Source organism: Podarcis liolepis (genome assembly GCF_965112155.1).
Source record: "Podarcis liolepis genome assembly, chromosome: 5".
Classification (NCBI taxonomy): domain Eukaryota; kingdom Metazoa; phylum Chordata; class Lepidosauria; order Squamata; family Lacertidae; genus Podarcis; species Podarcis liolepis.
The window spans coordinates 94,184,323-94,209,193 of NC_139556.1; the positions used below are offsets into that span (position 1 = coordinate 94,184,323).

At 44.5% G+C, this 24,871-nt stretch overlaps 1 protein-coding gene across 10 annotated transcripts in view; it reads right to left on the reverse strand.

Annotated features, from left to right (window-relative positions):
• Positions 1 to 6,117: 6,117 nt before the first annotated feature.
• MCF2L2 (MCF.2 cell line derived transforming sequence-like 2) overlaps positions 6,118 to 24,871 on the reverse strand; it is a 231,571-nt gene continuing 212,817 nt past the window's right edge. For 7 of the 10 annotated variants that reach the window (XM_083503907.1, XM_083503913.1, XM_083503905.1 and 4 more), the window contains 7 exons: positions 21,490 to 21,579; positions 20,250 to 20,321; positions 17,976 to 18,062; positions 15,433 to 15,551; positions 13,621 to 13,733; positions 10,812 to 10,915; positions 6,118 to 9,304 (listed from right to left, as the gene is read on the reverse strand). In XM_083503907.1, the coding sequence (XP_083360033.1) occupies positions 9,204 to 9,304; positions 10,812 to 10,915; positions 13,621 to 13,733; positions 15,433 to 15,551; positions 17,976 to 18,062; positions 20,250 to 20,321; positions 21,490 to 21,579 (686 nt within the window). In that variant the 3' untranslated portion in view covers positions 6,118 to 9,203. The remainder of the gene's footprint in view (positions 9,305 to 10,811; positions 10,916 to 13,620; positions 13,734 to 15,432; positions 15,552 to 17,975; positions 18,063 to 20,249; positions 20,322 to 21,489; positions 21,580 to 24,871) is intronic. The other 3 variants (XM_083503914.1, XM_083503910.1, XM_083503906.1) reach the window with 3 other exon arrangements.

Sequence of the window (24,871 nt, forward strand, 5' to 3'; positions counted from 1 at the left end):
CCTCCACACCTGTCCGCCTCCTGTCCCCCCAAAACAGTACTTCTGTCTTGTCAGGATTCAACCTCATGGGCCACTTCTGGCACATGAGCCAGAGGATCCCAATCCCTGGTTCCCATGCATGTGCCACAGCTCATCTTCCCCTTCCCTGGAGATGTAATTTCTAGAGACCCAAAGAAGGAGACTTGAAAACTGAACAACTCTGGTGTACACACATTTGTGAGGACAAGTTTTAGCAAGATCTCCCAAAAAGAAAAAATAGGGACAAACGGTGTCAATTTAAAGTTCTCTTAGTTTCTTATTTTTGCAGTTTTAAATTCGCTTCTCTACACTTCTGCAGCAGTCTGCAATAAAATTTAAAAAACAGAGGAAAATTCTTCAATGTTTTAGTGTGAATTCCTCTGAATAAAAGACCGTTTTGACAAATGTACACATTTTTGTAAGCAATTTCCCCGAATACAATGCATTTTTGTATGATGTTTTCACCAATATATGCATTAATGTGCTTACTTTGCCCAGATAAACATTTCCGGAAACATTGCTTAGCTGAAGAACTATACCGCAAAATTAGAAAAAGTGCAAATTTTGAAGGATGACTGACATATGGCTTCAGAAAATGTGGATTTGATAAGTTCACCTTTGAATGTAAATTGAATCAAAATTCTCCCCCTTCCCTTATCTCTGGTAAATAGCGGCAATTGGAGAATATGTGATGCAGTTCATAAGTATCTCGCTTCAAGTTATTATCAGTCTCTTTCTCCATTTCAATGCCCCTTTAAGGATTTTATGAGTTTTCAGACTGGAATCATACTGACCTGTTATTCTTCTATACCCAGAGGTCCTGGAAGGCAGGGATTTTCAGAAATTGGAAAAGAAATGAAATATCATTGTTGTTGTTGTTGTTTAAAAAAGAGAGACAAGTTGCAGTAGAACTGCCACAACCAGCTAGCTTGCTTGTGGTCTGGAAATCTCTTTTTGCCGGAATTTAGCACAGGAGGCAAAGGGCATTTTGAGAGGTAGAAACAGATTTCTTATTTAAGCCCTCCTGTTGATAAAGACAAGATATTTCCTAAGAACTCTGTAGCCCCCTAGTGGACAATGTTTTGTATCACTGACTGTCATAGAAATCCACACTTCCAGGCTGTCGCTATTTTGCAGATGGGGTTCACCATACTGGATTTGGCGCTCTTGCACAACAAACCTGCTTGTACCCCAAACATGACAGAAAGGAAAGTGATGGGACAATGCATTTTAAAATATGCGATGACAACTACCGTATTTTCCGCCCTATAGGACGCACTTTTCCCCCTCCAAAAATGAAGGGGAAATGTGTGTGCGTCCTATGGGGCGAATGCAGGCTTCAGTAAGCTCCCCGCAAGCCGTGGGAGCCCGGCGCGAAGTTGCGCAGCTCTCCCACGGCTTGCGGAGAGCTGCCTGCATCCCGAAGCCTGGGGCATGCTCAGCACGGGCAGATATCTGCAAGCCTGGTGAGACCGGGACGACTTCCCGCCGGGCTCCCTAGGCTTGTGGATAGCAGCCTGTTCTGGGGGCTGGGGTCGGGGGAAGCTCGGGCTTCCCCCGCCCCAGCCCCGCACCTGGGGGGGAAATAATTTTTTTTCTTTATTCCCCCCCCCCAAAAAAAAACTAGGTGCGCCCAATGGGCCGGTGCGCCCTATGGGGCGAAAAATATGGTACTTAACACAACTTCCTTTAATACTCCCTGCCCCCCAACAAATCGGAATATGTGCTCAATAAACAGCAGGTTTTGTATAACCTCCCTGCAAATTTTGTGCAGACAAAAAGGGATAAATGCTCAACACACTGGTCATCTGGAAGCAACCTTAATTCTCCTGCCTTTGTAGCCTGTTCCTTACAGTAAATCTGGCACATATAGTAAGCAGCAACATCAAGGGGGCAGGGCAGAGAGAGGCAGCTGCCCTCTCCCAAATCAATAAAAAAATACAATAAAAATCAATAAAAATACATAGCTAACTGAGGTTCTGCACACACACACACACACCCCGCAAAAGGGCTCCCCTCCCTAACAAAAATCCTGGCTATGCCCATGTCTGGGTGCAACAACAGCTCTTACTGTCTGTGATTTCCAGTAACCCATTGCCTCTAACTGTAGAGGCAGAGCATAGCCAGAGTGGATTGCAGATATTATTCCCCATGAATTTGTCTAATCCTCTGTTAAAGCCATCCAAGTTAGCAGCCATCACTACACCTTGCGGAAGCAAATGCCATAGTTTTAACTATTTTCTGCATTGGCTCCCCGTTTGTGGAATGCTCTCCCAAGGGGTCTGCAACCTTTAAGACAAAAAGAGCCACTTAGACCCGTTTCCGAAGAAAAAACAAACTGGGAGCCGCAAAACTCGTCATTATAAAAATAACTTTTAGGTCACTTTTTTATTATTTCTTTGTTTGACCCCTCAGAATTAGTCCTCCTAATAGAAATAAACGTTAAATTAACAAGTTACCTTTTTTGTGTGTGTGTTCTTCACTCCCCTTCAAAACAGTGACCAGCGTACATGCCCCCTTTCAATGCAGTGACCAGCGTACATGCCCCTTACAATGTAGCGGGCGGGCGGGCGAGAAGCTGACGTCGGGACGGTGCGTGACTAACGCATGCACCGCCCCCATGCGACGTCAGAGCCAGTACAGCACCCGCCACAGTGGGGAGTGTCGGGGCGCACAATGCGCCTCCTCCCCTCGCTAGTATCCGCCCCGGAGCCGCGGCAAAGGTGTAAAAGAGCCACATGCGGCTCTGGAGCCGCGGGTTGCAGACCCCTGGGCTAGCACATTCATTAGACACCTTTAGGCACCAGGGGAAAACATTCCTCTTCAACTAGGCGTTGGCTGATTAACCTCACAGACCACTTTTAAATGGGTTCAGGGGTGGGGAGGAGAGAGGTTTATTGGTTTGTGTTTTTTGTTCTTGTTTTTATCATGTATTTTGTGTTTTTATTTTGTATTTTATGTTGTGAAATGCCCTGAGATGTATGGATGAGCGGCGGTATACAAATTTAATAAATCATCATCAACAACAATAAATAACCTTTTGCATATGTAAATGAATGCATGCAAATAGTTATTTATTAATTTTGTCTGTCCTGAATCTTCCAACTTTCAGCTTCTACAGATGGCCCAGGTTTCTAGTATTTTTGGCAAGGTGGGATCTCTCCCTGTCCCTTTTCTCGACACAAAGCATAATTTTATACCTCTGTCATGTTCCCTCTTACTTGCCTTCCCCCCAGCCTGAAACTAAAAAGACACAAATGTCCTTTTATTGCATGGGAGTTGCTACTTTTGGCCATTTTGGATCCCCCTTTCTAAACCTTTTGCAGCTCTCCAATATCCCTTTTCAAGATGAGCTGACCTGAACTTGTAAGTTGTCTCCATATTATCAAGTTCTGTGCTGGCATTTCATTTTTATTGTATGGGTGCTTTATATTTGCACCATCTCTCTGTTATCCCAGTTCCTAAGATATCCATGTTGCTCTGCGATCTTCTAGTGTCCTGGCGATTTTAATACAGTGGAACCTCAGGTTGCGAACGTGATCCGTGCGGGAGGCACGTTCGCAACCCGCAGCGCCGCGTCTGCGCACGTGCGGGTTGTGATTCGGCCGCTTCTGCACATGCATTGAGGGCTTCCATTAAAAAGCAACTAGAGAGGAGATTTTGTCAGAATCATGACCATGAAAGTGTTAAACTTCCCGTCCCCATCTGACTCCCATACTCCAAAGGTTGCTAAGGCTTCCCACCTGCAATTTAATTAACCAAGAATTGCATCTACACTGTTAATATCCCGTCTAGTCTCATGTGCAAACTTGCACTCCTTATTGTTACGCATTTAAAAACAAGTAATCAGAATAAGGCTGAAAAACCCGTTTTGCAGGCAATTTTGTAATACAGTATTTATAATTCTTATAAAGTTCAAACAAAGGGTTGGTTTTACACAGTTCGTAATGGTCTATTTACAGAAAGTCCAGCTTCACACACAAACATACATATTCTGTAGTACATTCATACATTCGGTCCTGATACAAGAAAGTAGGAAAGAGAGAAGAGCAGTTTCTGTGATTCGCCACCGGCCTCTCTTCCAGCAACCACAAACTACAAATAACATCATTACCCTCAATGTGGAAAAGGGGTAACTTACACGTCTCAGACCAAGTAGCAGTTGCAAAAGAAAGTTTTTTGTTTTTTTTAGCAGCGGTTCCAGTACAATATCTTTCTGCTGTACGAAATACAGCACAGGATTATTTGAAACACCACAATCTTAAACCAACTCATGAGATTGTTCAAGCCTCCAGATGTCTTTCACAGTTCTTAGGTATACCTAAGGAAATGCTGTGTGTGTGTGTGTGTGTGTGTGTGTGTGTGTGTGTGTGTTTAATGCCCTGAATCAGTTCGAAATGAAACACACAAATCTTATGCTTAGTGAGAGGTGTGATGATGGGGGCAGCCACCTCAACCCCACATCTCCCAGTGTTTTTGACCCTCTTGTTGAGTGGTTCTGCACCATACAACTGGTGTAAAGAGATTAAGAGATTTGGGGTCTCGTTGTTTTTTGGACTCTTGCGAAACCCAGTAGAGACATTCCTTCCTACTTCTGCTTGCCTTTCCTAGAGAAACACACGGGAATGCCGTTTCTGAGGATCCATAACATGGTGTCATGCCTTGGAGCAGTGGTTATCGGATTGTGTTCCGAGGAACTGTGGGGTTCTTCTTTCTTGGTCAGAACATCAATTATGGCAAATGTTTGCCAGCAGACCCTGTTCAGAGCAATGTGCATTTACTGGAAAGTGGTGTGGTCAAGGCTCCAGTCCCAGTTTGTGCAGGATGATGGTGAGACGCAACAGGATAGCTCACTTGGTAGAGCATGAGACTCCTAATCTCAGGTTCACGGGTTCGAGCCCCACAGTGGGCAAAGGATTCCTGCATTGGTGGGGATTGGATTACATGACTCTTGTGGTCCCTTCCAACTCTACAATTCTATGATTCCATGAGTGTGTGGCCTAGAGCATCTCCCAGGAGAATCTTTTATAATAAAGGTGGGAAACCTGTGGCCGTCCAGTCGATGTTGAACTCTAATTCCCATCCGCCCCGGCAGAAATGGTCAGGGAATGATGGGAGTTGTAGTCTAGCAACATTCAGAGGGCCACATGTCCTCTACCCCTGCTTTCAAATATGCCTCCCCATGGCATTCTAGCTGGTAAATTAAAGGCTTCCTGAAGCTACTAGAAAGTCCAAGAACCTCTGCTTTAGGAGTCTGTTAAACCACATTCTACAAACCTGTCTTTTCCAAAAGAGGGCAAGTAGATTAGGCAATATCCAACTAAATCATACTTAGAGTAGACTCATTAAAACCAATGCATGTAAGTATGCTGGTTTTAATCAATCTACATATTACATCATTTTCTCCATGCTATTTCAAAAGTAAAAATCAAACGTGCATATTTCCTCCCAACCGTATTTAATATTATTTTTCATTTTTACGTAGACTCCCTGGGGTAATGCACATAATATCTTTAGACTGGAAGTGCCCTAGCAAGAGTGATGTCACATATTTTTCTTGCTTTGGAAAAGGCTTCTGTGCCTATTCCATACACACCCTCAATAAAACTGGAAAAGGTATCTTGTGCTAAGTGTTAATTAAGTGTTTTGATTATGTTAACCTGACATTTAGCATTTGTAGTGGAACAAATTCCTTATATTGCTGGCAAACCACCAAGGTTGATGTTGCAAGTGGTATAGGAACTGTGGGCTGCTTATGTCCCTCCCCAAGCATTTATCAGCAGCACATATGGCAAATCTAGAACATGATTTTTTTAATATAAAAAAATTCTGATCGTTTTCTTTTAAAAATAATAATAATGAGCCCAAACCATAAAGTTCCAGGTTGCAATCCAGCTCGAGTCATGTGCAACTAGCTGTGTGCAACAAGGACACACGAAAAGTTCTACCTAACCCATTCACTGAGACTCAGATAATGAGAATGATGTGGGTGGCATTGGCTGTGTGTACAAAAGCCTGCTCTTGCACACAGATCTCTCTCTGTGGGTAGCTATTTCCCCCTTTTCAATACATCCCAGTATTATTCTCGTACATTATAAAAACAGAAAAGGACGTATAATTAATTTGCAAAATAAAGTACTCTCACACACACAATTGGCATAATATATAGTGGCTTACGGTGTTCAGAAAGAAAGATTGTCTATAGTTCGTTTGGCTGTGCATGGAGAATCCCAGCTGCAAATGAAATGGCTGCACTTCATAGAGGAGGGGCAGGGATAAGAAGCAACAGCATAGAACTGTTTGAAGACCCTGTTGAAATTCTATTGGCACCTGTGTCTGTATGCATGTATTAGAATCCCAATGAAACGCAACTCTGATTTAGTCTAAACCCATCCTTAACATCAGATCTGGACACCAGATGTCTCCATATCGCCCCCAGTACAAACACACACACTTTCCTTTATGTAGGGAAGAGGGAGCAATTTATGGGAAGTTTCTTTTTAAAGCAATTGGGGCACCAAATTTGTATGCATATGTCCCCTGACAGCAGGGGGGATCAGGAGTATGAACCGCTGCTATGATGTGCAATTAATCATGTAATATGGCTTTATGGAGCGTTGTAGAAAATACGCAGAAGTTGGTAGCTTTCTTGCATTTTTGAAAACCTGTCTCCACTTCAACAATCAAGCTTCATATTTTGAGACTCCTTCAGCTGAGAGGGAAAACATGGTGGGGGCCAATAATGTTTTCAACTAAAGGGTCAGAAATCAGAAGACACCTCAATGGAATTTCTAGAAGTCTGGGGCTGCGGTATGTTGATGATCATAAACTTCTCCCAATCAGCGACTGCAATTTTGCAGGAGCACTACTTTATTAAATATGGCCATCTGATTGACTTTGCTGCACAAATAATTTGTGGGCTCACATCTGCATGGGTGAAGTGCTGTGTGAACTGGAAGCAACACATATACCTGTTTGCATGCAAGTCCTGCTGTTGCAGCCTCCGAAAAACAGGCTATTGCAATCGCAGCAATGGCACGCAGCTGGATATCTGTGTAACTCCAGTTGTTTGCAGGCTGCTCTCACCATGAGAATGTGGGCATCATGGGCAAGTTTTTAGGGCATTCGCTGCTGCTGCTGCTGCAACATGTGAAAACCAGCTCTTAACTGTGTCATCTTTAGGCTTGTGTTTAAAAGGTAAAGGGACCCCTGACCATTAGGTCCAGTCATGACCGACTCTGGGGTTGCGGTGCTCATCTCGCTTTATTGGCCGAGGGAGCCGGCGTACAGCTTCCGGGTCATGTGGCCAGCATGACTAAGCCGCTTCTGGTGAACCAGAGCAGTGCACAGAAACGCTGTTTATCTTCCCGCCGGAGTGGTACCTATTTATCTACTTGCACTCCTGTCACAGGGATTCGAACTGCCGACCTTCTGATTGGCAAGTCCTAGGCTCTGTGGTTTAACCCACAGCGCCCCCTGTGTCCCCTGTTGTGTTTACATGCTTGTGTTTACGTGCAAGGAAATCCAAAGGTGGCCGAATTGCATTATCCAAAGCCATGCCAGCTCTCACCAGCAGGAGGCTAATTTGCTCCTCCATCTTTGTTTCTGATTTTTAAAAAAATGTGTGCTGGAATGTACCACTTCCACTGGTTGAGGGCTGCATATCAGATATTCAATCTGCATACTGAAAATTGCTCAGAAGTGGGAGCAGAAGAGACACTTTAAATTGGAATTATGTTGCTGAGGAATTTTCTGTGGAAATGGCCTAAAATTTCAGTCACAGTACTGCAACGGAAAGAAGCCTTTCTGCAAAGCCCTCCTGCCGGTTTAACGCTCACATAAATTCTGGGCTGCTCCCCCACAGCACAACCAGAGTCAGCCCAACTGCACAAGCAGCCACAAGGGGGACTGACCAGATGCCAAGTGGAGGTGACTTTATAGGGATTTTTCTCTGTTTACCAGCCTTACATACAGCATCCATCAAGTAGCCCTATTCCTAGACCAAAATTCATTTCAAACATCACACTACTATAGCAGCTTTGTGGGACCTACGCTTCCCAATCACCATCAATATGCCTTCATGCAAAAACACCTTTATATATTTCTGGAAGTGCCTTCTGTTTCAGGGATTTGAAAGCGGAGGGAAGGGGAAAATTGTGACATTGTCCATTGCAGCAGAGGGGTGGCACAGTCTTCCTCGAAATAAGATGGCATGGCAACAGACCTTTAAGATGACCACACGTTCTCGTCAGCCGTAGGTCCATTTGCAAGCACCTAAACAAGTAGAGGACATCACATGGGGGAAGCATTTTTTTTGGGGGGGGGAGGTGAATGTATCCTGTTCAAGAGCCCAGCATATGACAATGTTCCAAAATGAAGTGTGGAGCCCTGAACGGCAGCATCAGACAGAATTGTCAGCACCAAATGCAGAGGATATGTTCCCTCAATCACAAACTGGGGGAAACAAAGGCACCCTCTTGAAACGACAGACAAACCCCATAACTGCCTTCACAGTCACCGTCCCTTGCTTTTGCCTAACACGTCCCAAGATGCCCATCTTTTCCCAGCCCCCACTCAAAGCATTCTGTGGACAGAAGATCATATCCCAAAGCAGGTTGCATCCTTTGCTGTTGTGCAAAGGCGTCCTAGTTGGCTCAGGTTCAGGAACGGTATTTTCTTCACCCAACCTATTTCCGTTGTTCTTGCCGACCATGATTGTCTTGAGGAAATCAAGCCTGCGGTTGAGGAGAGGCTGAGCAGCTGATCTGAATGGATGGAGGAATTTGAGATGGCCTCTGCAACAGAATATCTCCTGTGGAATCTGCAGACCTTTCTTTAAATAGTTCAGTATTTAACCAACATAGCCACAAAGCGGAAGGCCTTCAATGCTGTCAGCCTAATTTAGGCAACACCCTTTTCAATGGTTCCAAAAATGCAGTATAAAAAAGCATACTGTCGATTCATTTGTCAAGTTCTAAGATACCTCTGAAGTTTCCATTATCCTCCATATTTCCTAGATTAGCGAGTTGTTGAGTTTTTTTTTTAATTTTTAAAAAATATGTTCCATGCTGATGAAATTTCACAGAATTCTTAAGTTCAGAGCTTGTGGGAAAGGCGATTTGGTCCAGCGTCCACCAGTAAGTAGAGAAGAAGATGGAGTCCTGAGGAAATGCGTCAAGGTGTGTTCAACTCCCAGCCTTCTGTTCAGCTGTTAAGCTTCTTGTCAGCTCGCTCTCCTTCATTTCTGAATTTGTGGGTGCTGTGCTGCAGGTACCACCGTAGACATCTGAAAGAGGAACACATCTCTATTGGTAATGAGGAACTCTCTTGCAGAGATGCTGGGTATGGTGTGTGCATATTCGCATAACAATTTTCCACCCACCAAATGGATCCCAAGTTTCATGAAAGATAAGGCCACTGCAACCATCTCAGACCTCATCTGCAGCTGAATTTAAGTTCTAGATTCTGCATTTTCTGATTAACATCTCTCTATTTCCCTCTTGGGATGTGGGTGGCGCTGTGGGTTAAACCACAGAGCCTAGGACTTGCCAATCAGAAGGTTGGCCGTTTGAATCCCCGCGATGGGGTGAGCTCCCGTTGCTCGGTCCCTGCTCCTGTCCACCTAGCAGTTCGAAAGCACGTCAAAGTGCAAGTAGATAAATAGGTACCGCTCTGGCGGGAAGGTAAACGGCGTTTCTGTGCGCTGCTCTGGTTCGCCAGAAGCGGCTTAGTCATGCTGGCCATGTGACCCGGAAGCTGTACGCCGGCTCCCTCGGCCAATAAAGCGAGATGAGCACCGCAACCCCAGAGTCGGTCACAACTGGACCTAAAGGTCAGGGGTCCCTTTACCTATTTCCCTCTTGGTATCTCTTGGTATTGCCACTGCCTTCAGAAGTTCAAGTGGTGGTGGTGGTTTGGGAAAAGGCATTCTTTGAGGCAGCCTCTAAATCTAAGCCATGGGTAGGCAAACTAAGGCCCAGGGGCCGGATCCGGCCCAATCGCCTTCTAAATTTGGCCCAGTCCAGGAATCAACATGTTTTTACATGAGTAGAATGTGTGCTTTTATTTAAAATGCATCTCTGGGTTATTTGTGGGGCATAGGAATTCGTTCATTCCTCCCTCCCATATAGTCTGCCCCCCCACAAGGTCTGAGGGACAGTGGACCGGCCCCCTGCTTTAAAAGTTTGCTGACGCCTGCTCTAAGCTGTGGAATTTCCTCTCCAAAGAGGTGTGTCTAGCATCTTCATCGCTTTCACTGCATATGCTGAAGACACAGTTTTTTATCCTGCCCTTTGACACCTGATTATTGTGGTTGGTTGCTTTTTTCTTTTATAATATTTATTTAGTTAGCTTTCTATGCATAAAACAACAACCTGGGATTTATTTTTAGCATCCACTCAATTTTTCTGATTTAGCTGATTTACTTTTATATTGCTGCAACCCATCTTTGGACTTTATGGTAAAGAGTGGGTAAGAAATCCAATAAACACAGTCATGGCCAAACTTGGCCCTCCAGCTGTTTTTGGGACTACAACTCCCATCATCCCTAGCTAACAGGACTAGTGGTCCGGGATGATGGGAATTGTAGTCCCAAAGCAGCTGGAGGGCCAAGTTCGGCCATGCCTGAACAAACAAAACCATAAGACTACAGATCTCTCTCCTAGCTGAGAAACAGAGCTCTTAAAGGTCTACAATTTCCTGCTGCACAATAATCTTCAGAGTTAAAAGCAGTGATTGTTAAGAAAGGGAACAGCACAGAGCTTTCCAAACACTGTGAAATGTTGGTTGGTTACCTGCGTTGCTGATGTTGCGGATGTTGCTGGTGTCGCCATCTGCCGGCTGCAGCAGACTGGAAGGGACCCAGTCTGTTTTCTCAGAAACCAACTTCTTCACTAACCTGAACGTTCAAAGGAAATATATAGAATCACCATCTTTTTCCCCTCAGTAATGCCGCTACTGCTGTAGCCTCCAAGGAAATTCCTACAATATCCCCGGATTTGGACAACGAAGCTTGTTACAGAGAGGCGTTGGAGGACAAAAACAGGGCAAATCTGATCAGTCGTTTTTCATGCATTCGGAAACATGCCCCCAATTGTGACATTTTGCAAGTTTGGTTTCACAACCCCCTATCAAGAATTCTCCGTGAAAATAATTGGAGGGCTTGTGCATATACTATTTTTATTTATTTATTGGGGGTGCGGGGAGCAAGCAACACTCGCCACAACTCCACACTCAACCAGAAAGAAAAAGCCCAAACCCCTCAATTCTAAATAAAATTGGAAAGGGCAGTGAGGCTTGATAAGCACAAAGGAAGGTACCATGTTGAGGACGCCAGGGGTAGGGGATCAACTTCTAGACACCCTTTTGCCATATCCAGCACTCTGAGATATGTTACCTGTTCCCCAGTGGGTGGTATTCAACCTCCACATCTCATTAGTGTAAGGATTTCCATTTTTGCAAATGGATTTTCCTTTCTTCCCCAAGCGGACCTCGTGCCCTCACCAAACTTGCTGCAGAGGGTAGGGGGAAACCCCTAGAACAGTTTTAAAGGGTGTGCTGGCGGAGGGGAAGTTATCTTGCACCGAGGAGATATATATTTACGACGACTGAATGAGAGACTTAGTACTATGTTAGATTCCACCGCGTGTCCCCGGTGGTCAGTTTGTCAACAAAGATTTATTGGCTCAGCACCCCTCACCCCCTAGTAAAACTGTCCTGCCAGTAAAACCAGTTGCTGAAAAGAACCGTAAAAGTCCATGACCCACTTTACACACAATGCGGCAGCAAAAGTGTGAGATGGTATATATTCGGCATGGAACTATAGCCTGTCTAGATCTCCAAAAACACTATCCATATAGTTTAAAACTTCAACAGGCTAACACATTTATTAGTCAACTCAAATCTGCTACATGTCTCTACATGGTTTTTATTATACACGCACGTAACGTTCAGAAGTGTGCCCTGTGTACACCTAAAACTAAAAAGTGTGAAATGCCCTCCTGCTTCCATTTCTCCTCCCGCTAGGTTGAAAACCCAAGGGCCACAGACACAAAACACAAGCTATCCGGGAGCTAAGCTCAAATGCATCTGTCCTGGGCAAAGGCAGGAAATGGGTTGCAACTGGGAGCACATGCACACTCAACGGTTTTTCTTCCCTTGGATGCTATCTGGTGATGCAATCTATGTGATGGCCGAACACCCATGGAAAATTGCTGCTTGCTTCTAGGGCAGGTGTAGCACTGTAGGGTCTTATAGACTTATGAAGGAGACGTGGCGATGTACACAAACAGGTGTACGGCAACAGGGTGATGTTGCATAGCAGCGCAGTACATGTTTATCCTCACAACACTGACCAGGCTTTGCATTGTACTGCTTGGAGGCGTGCCTTTGGTTTCAAATCAGCATTGTGAAACCCACCTGTCTACTTTTGCAAAAAGCGTGCAATGCCAGTTTTTGGGGTTGGGGGAGGAAAGAAATTATCCTTGACATGTATTAAACTAAATATATATACCCCTTGATTGTAGTAAAACCTCCAAAGGGTTTACAATAAATTTTTAAATCATCATATATATATTTTTTAAAAGACCTGGTAAGAACATAAAAGGAAGGTCTCCCCCATCCCCATTTTCCTAATTGTTCTTCCTTCACCAGTTTGTTTCTGGAGGAATTTGTGTATCTTGAGTCCTCTGAGGAAACCCAGCCAGATGGGCGAGGTAGAAATAACAAATTATCATCATCATCATCATCATCTGGGGAAAAGGGAACCTTGGTTCTTGAACTTAATCTGTTCCGGAAGTTTGTTCGACTCCAGAAATGTTTGTAAACCAAGGTATGGTGCAGGCACCCTGGAAACAATGGCTGACAGCCACATTGGACATTATGCTTCCAAAAAACATTCAAAAACCGGAACACTTACTTCCGGGTTTTCAGCGTTCAGGAGCCGATTTGTTCATCAACTAAGCTGTTCGAGAACCAAGGTTCCACTGTGCAGCCTTTTCCACAATGCTCCCATCTCTTTCATTCAAATCCTGTGCTTTTCCCACATGGAAAAGCTGTTTCACATAAGAGAAGGATCTTTCATTTTGACTGATTTGCTTGTTGAGAGCAGAGGCAAGGGGTGTCCTGGGGAACTCTATGCAGGCACTAGGAATGGATGAATCTGTCCATTTCAACTTCTCTCAGTTTCTCGCTCTTCCCATCATAAGTTCAGATCTCCACCTTTCCGTTTCAGTTTGTGGAAGTTTATTCTTTTTTATTTTTTTAAAAAAGCCCTTACGGAAATTTATCAACTGATGGAAATTGTGGTCCAAAACAGCTGGAGGACGCTGGACTGAGAAAGATTGCTTTCAACACATGTTGGGAGGAAGGGAGGAGAGTCTTCCCCTAAGCTTTATGGGTATATTTCTGAACTCCCCCAACATAAATTTATCTCTGCAGCAAATAATAATAATAAAAGCAAAGCTAGTGTACTAATGGAGTTCGCATAAAAATTGACACACCCTATTCTCTTCTGGCTGTTGTTTATCAAGGTTTGTTTCAATACTCAACTAACAGCTGGAAAATGGTACCACTGTAGCCTTTCTCTCTGGCAGCTATACTTACCATTGTCCATCCTCGCCTTCCTGTATAAACTGCACTAAATCTCCATCCTCTAGAGTGAGGGAATCTGGGAAACAAGTGTCAAAACTGCCTTCTACCCGGTAAAGGTTGGATCCCTAAAACAAATGAAACAAGGTGGTACGTGATGTTATTGCAGAAGGAAAGATTATGGGCAGGGATAAGACAGGAATATAGTCTACTACAAGGCCCAAGGGATGCCTTTCAGACATTCAGAGTGACAAATGTATCCAGAAAAGGAGCACCTGCTGTGGTTTTCAAACACTCTAATTTTCCTAATGTTCTGTGCGCACACCATACATTTAAAGCCCATCTCTCCGAAGACTCCTGAGAACTGCAGTTGGGGGTGCTGTGAATTGTAGTTACATGAGGGGTAAACTACATTTCCTCTTGTTCTTTGTGGGGGGGGGATGTGTGTGCTCTAAATGTGCTTTAAAGGTACGGGGTGTGCAGAGCTCTGCAAAAGTAATCATGCAAAGGACTGGGCAACGCAAAATCATTTGCTTTCACTGTTTTTAAAAAGCACGTCTATAGTCTTTTTCACATGAAAAGCTCACATGCAACCCCAATTATAATTGCCTGGAGAGAAGCCCCACTGCATTGGGTGGGGTTTACCTCTAAATACAGGACTGCCCTGTAAAGTTCATCTTTGAAATCTTACCAATTTATTTTTTTAAATCCTGAACTGCTTTCCCAGAAACACAAAGGGCTCAAAGCAAAATATCAAACCATCATGATCTTTCTTTCTTTCTTTCTTTCTTTCTTTCTTTCTTTCTTTCTTTCCAAAACTAGATTAAAACCAGATACAGTGGCACAAACAAAAGCAAGGGAGCTTTGTCCAACAGAGTGTGGCCAGTGCTTTGGTAGGCAAAAAGGTTGCTGGGTGGCAGACACTGTATAAGAACTGGGCCATGCCGGCTGGGGCTGATAGGAATTGTAGTCTAAAACATCTGGAGGGCATCAGGTCAGAAAAAGATGACCTAGGCCTTGTAGATTAGAAACATTGTGGGTTTTTAACTAACAAGAATCAGAGGACCTGAGGGTGCTGAATGCTAACTTTAGTATTTCTCCACTTGTGTGGTGCAGCTGCAGAACATGCAAAGCTGGTCTGCACGCTGATCCCTCAATGTGGAACAAGTTATAAATCAAAGTAATTAGATAGACAGAACTCACGTTATCTCCTCACCTATTGCCCAGCCTGAGAAATAACAACAACAACTATAGGGAGGATTTAAGAAAACTGCACAAGTTGATAGCCAAATATTGGTGGTACCCGAAGAACCCACCCAACCCAATGCCATGGGTGGTATTCAACTAACATGTCCCATTGGCATAAGGATTTCTGTTTGCAGGACAGGAATTCCCCCACCCTTCATGTGCCCCATACCCTCCCCAAATCTCTAGATCAGGCATAGGCAACCCTGGCCCTCCAGATGTTTTGGGACTACAATTCCCATCATCCTTGACCACTGGTCCTGTTAGTTTGGGATCATGGGAGTTGTAGTCCCAAAACATCTGGAGGGCCAGGGTTGCCTATGCCTGATCTAGATGGTTGGGGGAATCTCTAGAACAGATTTAGTGGGGCGCAAAGGGAGGAGAGGGGGGTAAATGTTTCCTTGTGCAATCAGGAATCCTTGCACTGATAGGATGTTTACAAAGGGCTACTTGGAGACTGTCCCTTTTCTTGTTCTGAAACATTCTCATAGTTTGGGGAAATGCAAAACTGCATTTCCTGCCGCATTTGCGCCCAGCTTGAGCTAAGCTTAACCTACAGCATTACAAAAAGGTGTTATCTACGTTGTTAGGCTGGCTTTCTTCCTCCATATCCGAAGAGTTGGAGAGTTCCTCAGCGCTGGATGGGATGGCTTCAAAATCCTCAAACGTATCAAGCGACGGCATCTGCCTGCTGGGCCAACCTTTGCAAAGAAGGAGAGCGTTTGGCATCAGCAGCTGGCATACTTTAGACAGAATATTGATGGCACTGCACAGCATGAAAATCCAGCCTTTTAAAAAACAAATGAGCAGCTCTCTACTGGAGGAGACCCACTCAAAGAGGTTAATTTATTGCCTCTGCATCACATCCCTTCCTCCAAGAAGCTTGCTTGGAGCATCAGCACAGCTTCAAAACTAACCTGCAAGGGAGGCCAAGTGGATGCAAAGGGTTATTGGAAGTGAAGCGTGGTGATTTTTGTATGTTCTTTTCATTATTATATGCATTTTACACACATTTTACCCTAATATATACTTTATTTAGCTGAAGAACTGTGCTGTGAAGTTCGGAGAAATGTGAATTCAGAGGCTCATGTATTGAGTTTTGGTTCATGCATTTTGGGGGGACTGTATGACTTAGGTAATTTTACCCTTAAATGAGCACTGAATCGGATTTCTATCTCCCTGCTCCCCATCCTGACAGGAGCAGCGTGTGAAATTTGGCCCTCAGAGAAGCAAAGCTGAGTTGTGGAACTGATTGGAGTGGTGCAGATGCTTAAAACAATTCAGTTCAAAACAACAACACCCCACCTAAAAAGCGAGTGGGAACTTGCCTTCAAAATCTGCATTTCAACATACATCTCTAAAATCTGTCTCACAACGTTTCAGGATCAAATTATATGCTGGTTTCCAAGCTTGGTAAGACCCAGCCCTGTGGATTTACATTTTTCCAGCAGAGCAAATCATGAAAGTTCATTTTCATGATAATTTAGCTAGCATCATGAGGAGCATACTGTCTTACAGAGGAACGTAAGTGACCTATGGTGGCTGATGGGGTGGGAAGCAGGGAACCCACCAGTAGGTGGAGCCAGAGTCCATGATAGGCAGAGCCTTGTAGTTCTAATTTTGCTTCTACCCTCCTCCCTGCAGAGTTCTGCAGTAGCAACACCAGCATCAGATTTAGGGCGATGCAGGTGCCAAGCTGAGGGGGTGCAAAATTTAGAAGATCCATAGTGGGAGAAGATCCATTTGGGGGCACCAAATTTTGACTTAGCACAGGGTGCCATATTGCAACAAAAGATTACCAAAGTCCACCCCTGGCAACACTGATGCTACAGAGGATGAAACTGACAGCCAGGGTCACACTCTGGACTAGTTGTAAAAATGAAGGAGGACCAGCCTTCACTATATAGCTCCCTCCTCTGAAGAAGACATCAGCATCAGCATCATTAAACGTCATTTATAAATTGCTTCCTATAAGGCACCTGAAAGCAATTTGCAATAATATACAGTAGGCCTGAAACTCACCCAGGGGTTATGTTCTGGAGGTCCACTCACAAAGGCAAAATTGCACAAAGTCAGGAAGACCCCCTGCAATCACTCAGACATTTGTGCAACCATCCTTATCTGTCCGAAGGCAAATAACGCCAGTAAGCAAGGCAGAGGGCTTAAAAAGCTCTTTCCGCACTGGGTTTTCCTGCTGCAGAAAGTTTTAATATCCTCCACCTCGCTTATCAGGCATAGACCCCTCTGATGGGTTTTTCCCCAGCCTCTTTCTGTTTATTTATTTTTCTATGAAGTGCACAAGGCTGATATCATGTAAGTAAACAGCGTACAAGTTTTGGGCCTGCTGTATATAAAACAGTTACATATATTAAAAAACAGTTAAAACAACTGCATATAGAAAAACAATGTTTAACGATAGCAGGGCATGCATACAATCAACCTCTATCCAAGAAAGAAACATGAGGCAGAGATTTTATGAGGCTTGATGAAAGATGAGCATCTTCTGCAGGTGCTAGGAAGACATCAGATAAGGTGCCTGTCTGATATGCAGTGGTGGGTAGTTCCACAGGGTAGGTGAAGCCACACTAATGGCTCAATTCTGACAATGTAATAAGCACACTTCATGATAGGATGGTACCCGCAGAGTGCCCTCTCCTGTGGGATGCAGTGATCAGCTGGGTATGGAGGGGGTGAGGCGATTTACAACCTACATTGAGATGTGTGTAGACTTCACCCCCATTTTCTCTCAAGACAAACAGATGCCAACAACAAGGGGGGAAAGAGAGCAGAAAGAGGGAGGTACAAGGGTGAACAAAGGATAAGCAGAAGCAAAATAAAACTAATGAGATGGAGCAAAGAATTCCACACTCAGCTGGAAGCAAGTATTTTTTTAATTAAAAAAAAAAACATTTCAGGCACAACACATCAGGAAGCCTCAGTGAAATGCTTGGGCATCACGCTAGACTGTGTAAGCTCCCATTCATTTAGCAACAGGCTCCCATTCATTTCGGCAGAGCTGTGCACAGGAAAAACCCACAGTGCATACTAGTAGCGCCCTTTGTCTTCAGATATGCTCTGAGCAGCACAGGCTTTGCATCTCAAAACACATTTTGATTCCTATTTACCTGTCTGTGAAGCAGATCTAGGGACTGGCTTCGTAGAGCGAACAGCGCTGCATTTAGCTTGAGCCAAGAGGTTGCATTCAAAGGCATCTGTGACAGGAAGTAGGGTGTTTGTTTGTTTGGGTGCTAGCTGGGATCTCAAAAATGTCAGGTCGAACATGCAACCCCACCCAGAAGGTTTTCCTTGCTAGTAATGCGATCGACGCTACGTACGCAAGATCGTCCCTTTGGATTAACCTGAAATTGGGACCAGCTCTCCTATAAAGGCCTGCACTCATACACATTTACTCTGACTAGACATACGCAGGATTTTGCTGCTGAGGATGAAGGCGGATGCAGCGTTCGAAGGATGAGCACCACAAGGATGGGCCATAGCTGAGGGGCAGACAGTCCCTGGCATCTCCAGGTAGAATTCAGAAAGAGACCCCTGCCTGAAAACTTGAAGAGCCACTGCCAGTCTGTGTAGACATTACTGAGCTACGTGAACCAATGGTCTGACTCACTGTAAGGAAACTTCCTACCAGGTTCTTTACTTACGGTGTGAACCTGATTTTGCAACTTGTGCTGCAGGAATACCTCACCAACAAAGCGGATTGGCAAATCACGACAAGGAGAACCAGATGTGCATCAGATAAGCCTGCAAACCTTTTAATTTGCATTTTTAATTTGCATGTGTATCTGCTCATAGATACATTCATTCATTCATTGCCTAATTAAAACAAAACTGCAAGCATTTAAACATCGCTTGCAAGACTGATGCAGTGGGTGTTGATGGTATCATTGGCGCTAACCAGTCAGAGCTCACCACACCCAGCTTTTCCCTGGTTCAGACAGGTCTCTTCAGAGCTTGCCACAGGACAGAAACAAATATGCCTGGGTTTAGATGGCAGTAACAGCACTTACAAGCTACCTCCACCATTCATAATATTATGTGCCTGCCTTTGCCCTAAGTATCTGCCTATGGTGGTGCAATCGGATGGATTTCTGCAACTTTGGGAATCCCAAAGTAACTAGGCCTTCTTTCATGGCCAGCTCACCATGCTAACAGAGGGCATGATCCAGAAAGAAAATAGGGTGCCCCAGATTTGCCTAAAACATCACAGTGGGAGCCTCCAATGCAGTGGGAGAACCCCACCCCTCTTTCCCAAGGGAACAGAAAACTTTAACCCTGTTTGACCTGGATAGGGATATGGAACCTTTGGTCCTCCAGAGGTTAACTACAACTCCTGGCCTGGGGCTGATGGGAATGGTAGTCCAGATTCCTCATCTCAGGTCTGGATTAATTACCTACATGGCATGCGCTGAAAGAAGGGTGCCCACTGCTTTTGCCTCCCCTGGCATAAAAGGGGTAGGCCAAGTATACGAGGAGACCATTCATCGATGTTACGTGATGGAGGGTGCATGCAGAGTACCATTGATACCAGAGTGATGCTCATTTTAGAGCCGTTTAATAAAGGAAAGAAGGTTGAGGTGAAAAAGAGGTCTAGCTTACACCGGCATGCAGCAAAGGACACAGGAACCATCTAAACACCACCAACAGCAAACTCACGAGACAATTGCGGGACATGCTTTCAAGAGAGAAATAATGGAACAGAAGAAACTGATGCAGCAATGAAGAAATGGCCGTAAACGGACTGCGCCAAGCCCACAGCTGTTGTTTTCACCAATGATGCTATGAGTACCGTTTAACAGGATTGGGACCGTTGTGAATATATAGTACAGAAAGGGGCCAGTTTTAAAATCAAATGTACATCTGGGTCTCTTGAGCTTCTGCACTCAATCTGCATAAGAAGGGAAATGGAAAACAGTGGTTTAACCCTGCAATCCTGTGGTTTGTGGGAAACATCTGAAGGCAGCCCTGTTTAGGGGAGCTTTTAATACTGGATGAATCATTTTAATATTCAAGCCGCCCAGAGTGGCTGGGGAAACCCAGCCAGATGGGCAGGGTATAAATAATTTTTTATTTTTATTATTATTAAATATCCCAATAGCCATCGGAAGCATTGCGTGTCTGAGAGGGAAGAGAGTGTGTCGAGTTGGCTTTCTCATTCTCTTCGTTTCAGCCTCCAATATGCCTTAACTGGAACTTGGCAGGCAGGTCAGACATATGCATACAGGAAAGGATGATTAATTCCGAAACCAGAAAATGGGCTGATATGCTGACTCGAGAGTCCTTACAAACTCTCTCATATGTCATATGCCGGTGATGATGAAAGTATAGGCATTCCATGAAGGATAATCAAGGGACTGTCACCAAATGGTTCATGCATCATGTACCTTCGAAACCCAGAGGAGTTGGATCGCTTTTAATTTCATGCCTCTTGACTTTAACTGCAGGAACAAGGGGACCTGTGTGGAGTTTGCAGATAACAAGAATCGAAATATAGTTAGAGGTTCACCCGGCTCTCTTGGCATGGAAAAGAATAGGATTTGCAGCAGAGGGCAATGGTTAGCTTATCTTAGCATACAACACAATCATAATGTTTTTTAAAGTCAGCTTGTCGAGAGGTGGGGGGGGAACATACTTGTGATTTGCAACAAAAGCACCAAAAACCTTGCTTTTTAAAATAATAACTGTGATTCTGAAGGAAAGCAGAGAGCCCCCCCCCCCCAATAATGGACTTGTATTACCATTCCAAATACATAGATGATGCCCACAGAGACGAGTTTGTGTTAACGTGAAAACTATATGCACCTATCTGAGCATGATTACAAATCATTCTCTCTGACCATAGGCAACAACCCAGCAAGGGTGTCTACTATGGTTTTGAAAAGAACTCAAGTTGACAAATGTTACATTTCCCCACCGTAATACTGTTTTTATCTACTCAAGTTTGTTCAGTGTTGATTTCACATACACGTAACTACTATTTTCTATCTTGAAATAACTTTATGGAAATCCACCCCAAAATAACGTCTGATATGCTGCAATAACCAAAAAGCATTCCATAGTGAGAAGCAAAAGAACATAACCTTTGCCCCCCTTCTCTATTATATTATTGTTATCGTTATCATTAATCTCCCACCCACCCCCTTTGAAACACAGTTATAAGTCGGCATAGGGACTCAGGAGAGAGCCAGTCAGTGCCGAGCAAAGCCCTATTCTGAAAGGAGGGTCACTTCATGATTGACCCAAAAGCTGACCAATCAGCAGTGTTCACATTCACTTTCTGCTCCAAACCAGAAAAGGGGTTTCCCCCCCCCAAGAGCTCAGTCCAGGTGAGACGATAGCCCTTCTCTCAGAAGCACAGTTGAGTGCATTTCTGCACCAGGCAGGCTTTGAAATTATGCCTGTCTGGTTGCACCCAGAGACTGAACCGTTCTGGCTTGCTTCCCATCCTGGTGGTGCAACTCCGTAGCGCACAATGTTTGGAGGGGGTCGTGCGCCTGACCCTTTCTGCTCTTTGCCTTGCAGAGCACAGCACAGGTTCAGGCTTGCAAGGGTTTCCAAGCGCCGCCACATTTGCACCAACGTCGGCAGAGGAAGGAAGGCGGCGAAGTGTTAATGGGACTGTACCTTTGGTTAGAGCAGATGTGTTAGTTGTGGTGCTGATGGAGGAAGCTAGGGAAAAGCGGCGGGTTACATCTCTCTCTTTAGATTCTGGATCTGGGAGGACAGATAGAGTCAGGTCAAGGAAGGGTTAGAAGTGAGCAAGCAAGCAAGCAAACGAGGAGGAAGGAGGAGAACAACAACAACAACTAGGAGAAGGCTGGAGAAAGGTAGCTTGTTTCCATGGAAAACTGCAGCAAACCGTATCACAGTTCTGTTCAGGGCTTGTTGTATTAAAACATGCATTGTCTGCATGGCCAAGGAGTCCCTGGGGGTTCTAACCCCACCCCCTGGTTTGCCATGGAGGGATGCAGGAGGTCATCAATGGCCTATGAATGACCAGATACAAAATGATTCCCTGCAGCTATTTACCAACTGGTAACTTACCACCCTTTGCTTGTGGTCATTTGGTAAACTGATCAGCTGCCCTGCTAAATGTTGCAACTCTTTCCTTTCCTGAGATTGCTAATGAGGTGTTAAAGTGGCTGGGTGTGTAAATTCCTATCCACTAGGATAACAGAAACGACATTTTCTCACGCAATTACTGGCACACACTGCAAGTACGGAGATGAATGAATCTGTCCGTTTTGGTTTCTTTCGTTTCCTAATTTTTCCATCCTTCAGTTTGACCCATTTCCGCATAATTTTCCAGTAAAAAAGAAAAAGTCCGAACAAAACTCTGAGCGCAGTTTTGTGTGCATTTCTCATAACATATACATTTTCGTTTGCAACTTTGTCTTGATATTCGCAGTTTTGCAAGCATCGTTCCTGAATACAAGGCTTTTATACACACACTGGGTCATATTCAACTGAATATTTCAGCAGGTGGGAGCAAGCGGAATGACTCCTGTTTCCCAAAGGGACTTGTCCCTCTCCTAGTCCTGCATGTGCCCTAAACACCCTCCCCAAATTTGTTCCAGAGGGTTGGGAGAACTCCCCTAGGAAGAAAGGCGGCAGCGATTGTGACTTTTCAGTTTAGAGAAAAGGCGAGGAAGAGGTGACATGATTGTATGAAATTATGCCTGGCATGGAGAAAGTAGATAGAGGTAAAGGTTTGCTCCCTCTCTAGAAACGCTAGAACTCGTAGACATCCACGTTGAAAGATTTAGGGCAGATTTAGTACTTCTTCGCCCAGCGCACAGTCATGCTATGAAATTCGCTCTTACAAGAGGCAGTGATGACCATCAACTTGGATGGTTTTTGTTATGTACGGAGTTGAATAGGATCCAAAATGCAGCAGTCTGATTGGTCCTAGAACAATAGGATCCAAAATGCAGCAGTCTGATTGGTCCTAGAACAATAGGATTCAGAATGCAGCAGTCTGATTGGTCCTAGAACAATAGGATTCAGAATGCAGCAGTCTGATTGGTCCACAGGAGCCACCCAATCCAGCTCCAGGTGGAAGTGAATCCGCAACCTGATTGGCCTACAGGAGAATCCCAGAATTAGCCAATCACGTGGGGCCCACTGTGTAAATAATGTCTATAAAGCAGATATTCTGGGGGGAACTTCCATTCCTCCTCACCACTATGAGCTGAATAAAGAGCATGAAATCCACTCTCGACTCTGAGTATATTTTAGTTTTTAAAAAGGATTAGACAAATTCGTGGAAGAGGAAAGGGCTTTCATAGCAAGCAGCCATGATGGCTCTGCTCTGTTTCCCCAGTTGGAGGCAGCAGTGCTTCCAAATACCACTTTCTGGAAATCACAGGAAGGGAGAGGGCCATTGTGCTTATGTTCTGCTTTGCTGGTTTCCGACAGGCATCTGGTTGCCTATTGTGAGAACAGGACGCTGGACTAGATGGGCCCTGGCCTGATGCAGCTGTTATTATGAGGAGAGGGGAGATTATTCCACTGGGCAAGCGGAGACACTTGGGCCAACAGAACAATCTCCTTAGCGCTACTTTGAACACAACCTCTAACTTTCACTAACGTACATCCTTCCCCCTCATATATGACTTTCCATACCTATTTGGGGGGTTGGAGAACTGCTTCACAAAAGTTGGAGGTGCCCATGTTTTGTAGGTGAGTTGCATTTCAGTTCATGTAGGGCAGGGAAGGGGAACCAGAGGTTCTCCAGATGTTTCGTTGGAGTCCCCATTCCAATCCGCATGGTCAGTGGATGATGGGAGTTGTAACCCAACAACATCTGGGCCATTTGGGTCCATGGTTCCAGGTTTCATCCAATGCCAAGTCATTAACAGGTCACTGAATCCCGAATTCCTCTCATTTTTCACAACCAGAACAGGAGTGCTCACAATGATCCGGAGCTCTGTTTTACATGTACAACCATCTCCGAACTCTGATATGGCCCTTGCTTTGCAATCGAAGTGAGCTGGGTTCATCTCTCAGAATAACTGACATGTAAACGAGTGCTAGGAGTAGCAATCACGGTAAAAGGTTACTTCTGAAAACAGTCAGCACTTGTGCCATCTGCATAGGCACGGTCAATTTGAAAGGAGATCACAGCCGGCAGTACTTTGTGTTAAACATGAGTGAAGCCCTATTAAATACAGGAAGATGAGCATGACAGCCAAGATGATACATGTTGTAACACAGCTGCATGCAGGTTTAAAAATTTGCCAGCGGGAATGTTTGCTTTCTGGCCTTTCAAAGCTGATGAAGCACAAACTAACAAGACAATCGGATGCAATGTGATTGCAGGTGATCCTGTTACCACCAGTGCGTCTTCAAACATCTAAAGTTTCTAAACAAGCCATTTTCTCATGAGCATTAAGATACTATCAGGTTTTATGCTGCAACACACTGAGCTGTGAGTTTGGAAATCTAGCAGGCGCAGAAGCCTGTACTGAAAACTCTAATGATTTATTTGTGCAAGCGTGTGTGAGAGAGAAAATGAACGTCTGAAAGCAGTAAGCTTGCAAAATCAGTTCTGAGCAGGATCTTTAGAGGGTGATCAGCATTTTTTTTTCCAAAATCAATGTGATCAGCAAAATCAGGCCTACCTACACTACAGATCTGTATCAGTTTCATGCCAGTTTAGTTGTTGTGGTTTCCCAGAAGTTTGGGCAGAGCAATCCTGGACGTGGTTTGGATGATACAAAGACATCCCTCCACTCAGCCCAGCTGATCTCTGCTGGTGAAGGACCTATTGTGTCACTGAAATGTCAGCCTCAATGGCCATTTGTCCTACTTTACAGTTCTTGGTTTGAAGGGCTGGCCAATCCAGAAGGGCTGGCCAGTCCAGTCCAGTTTATAGGTAAAGACCCCTAAGGAGGGGGAACAATGGTGCCTTGAAATTGCTCATCAATAGTTAGTACCTGGACAGCAGGTGGAGCAGGCACTCAGTTCACCTGGTGACAACCTTCTCCAGGGTGAAATGTATTTT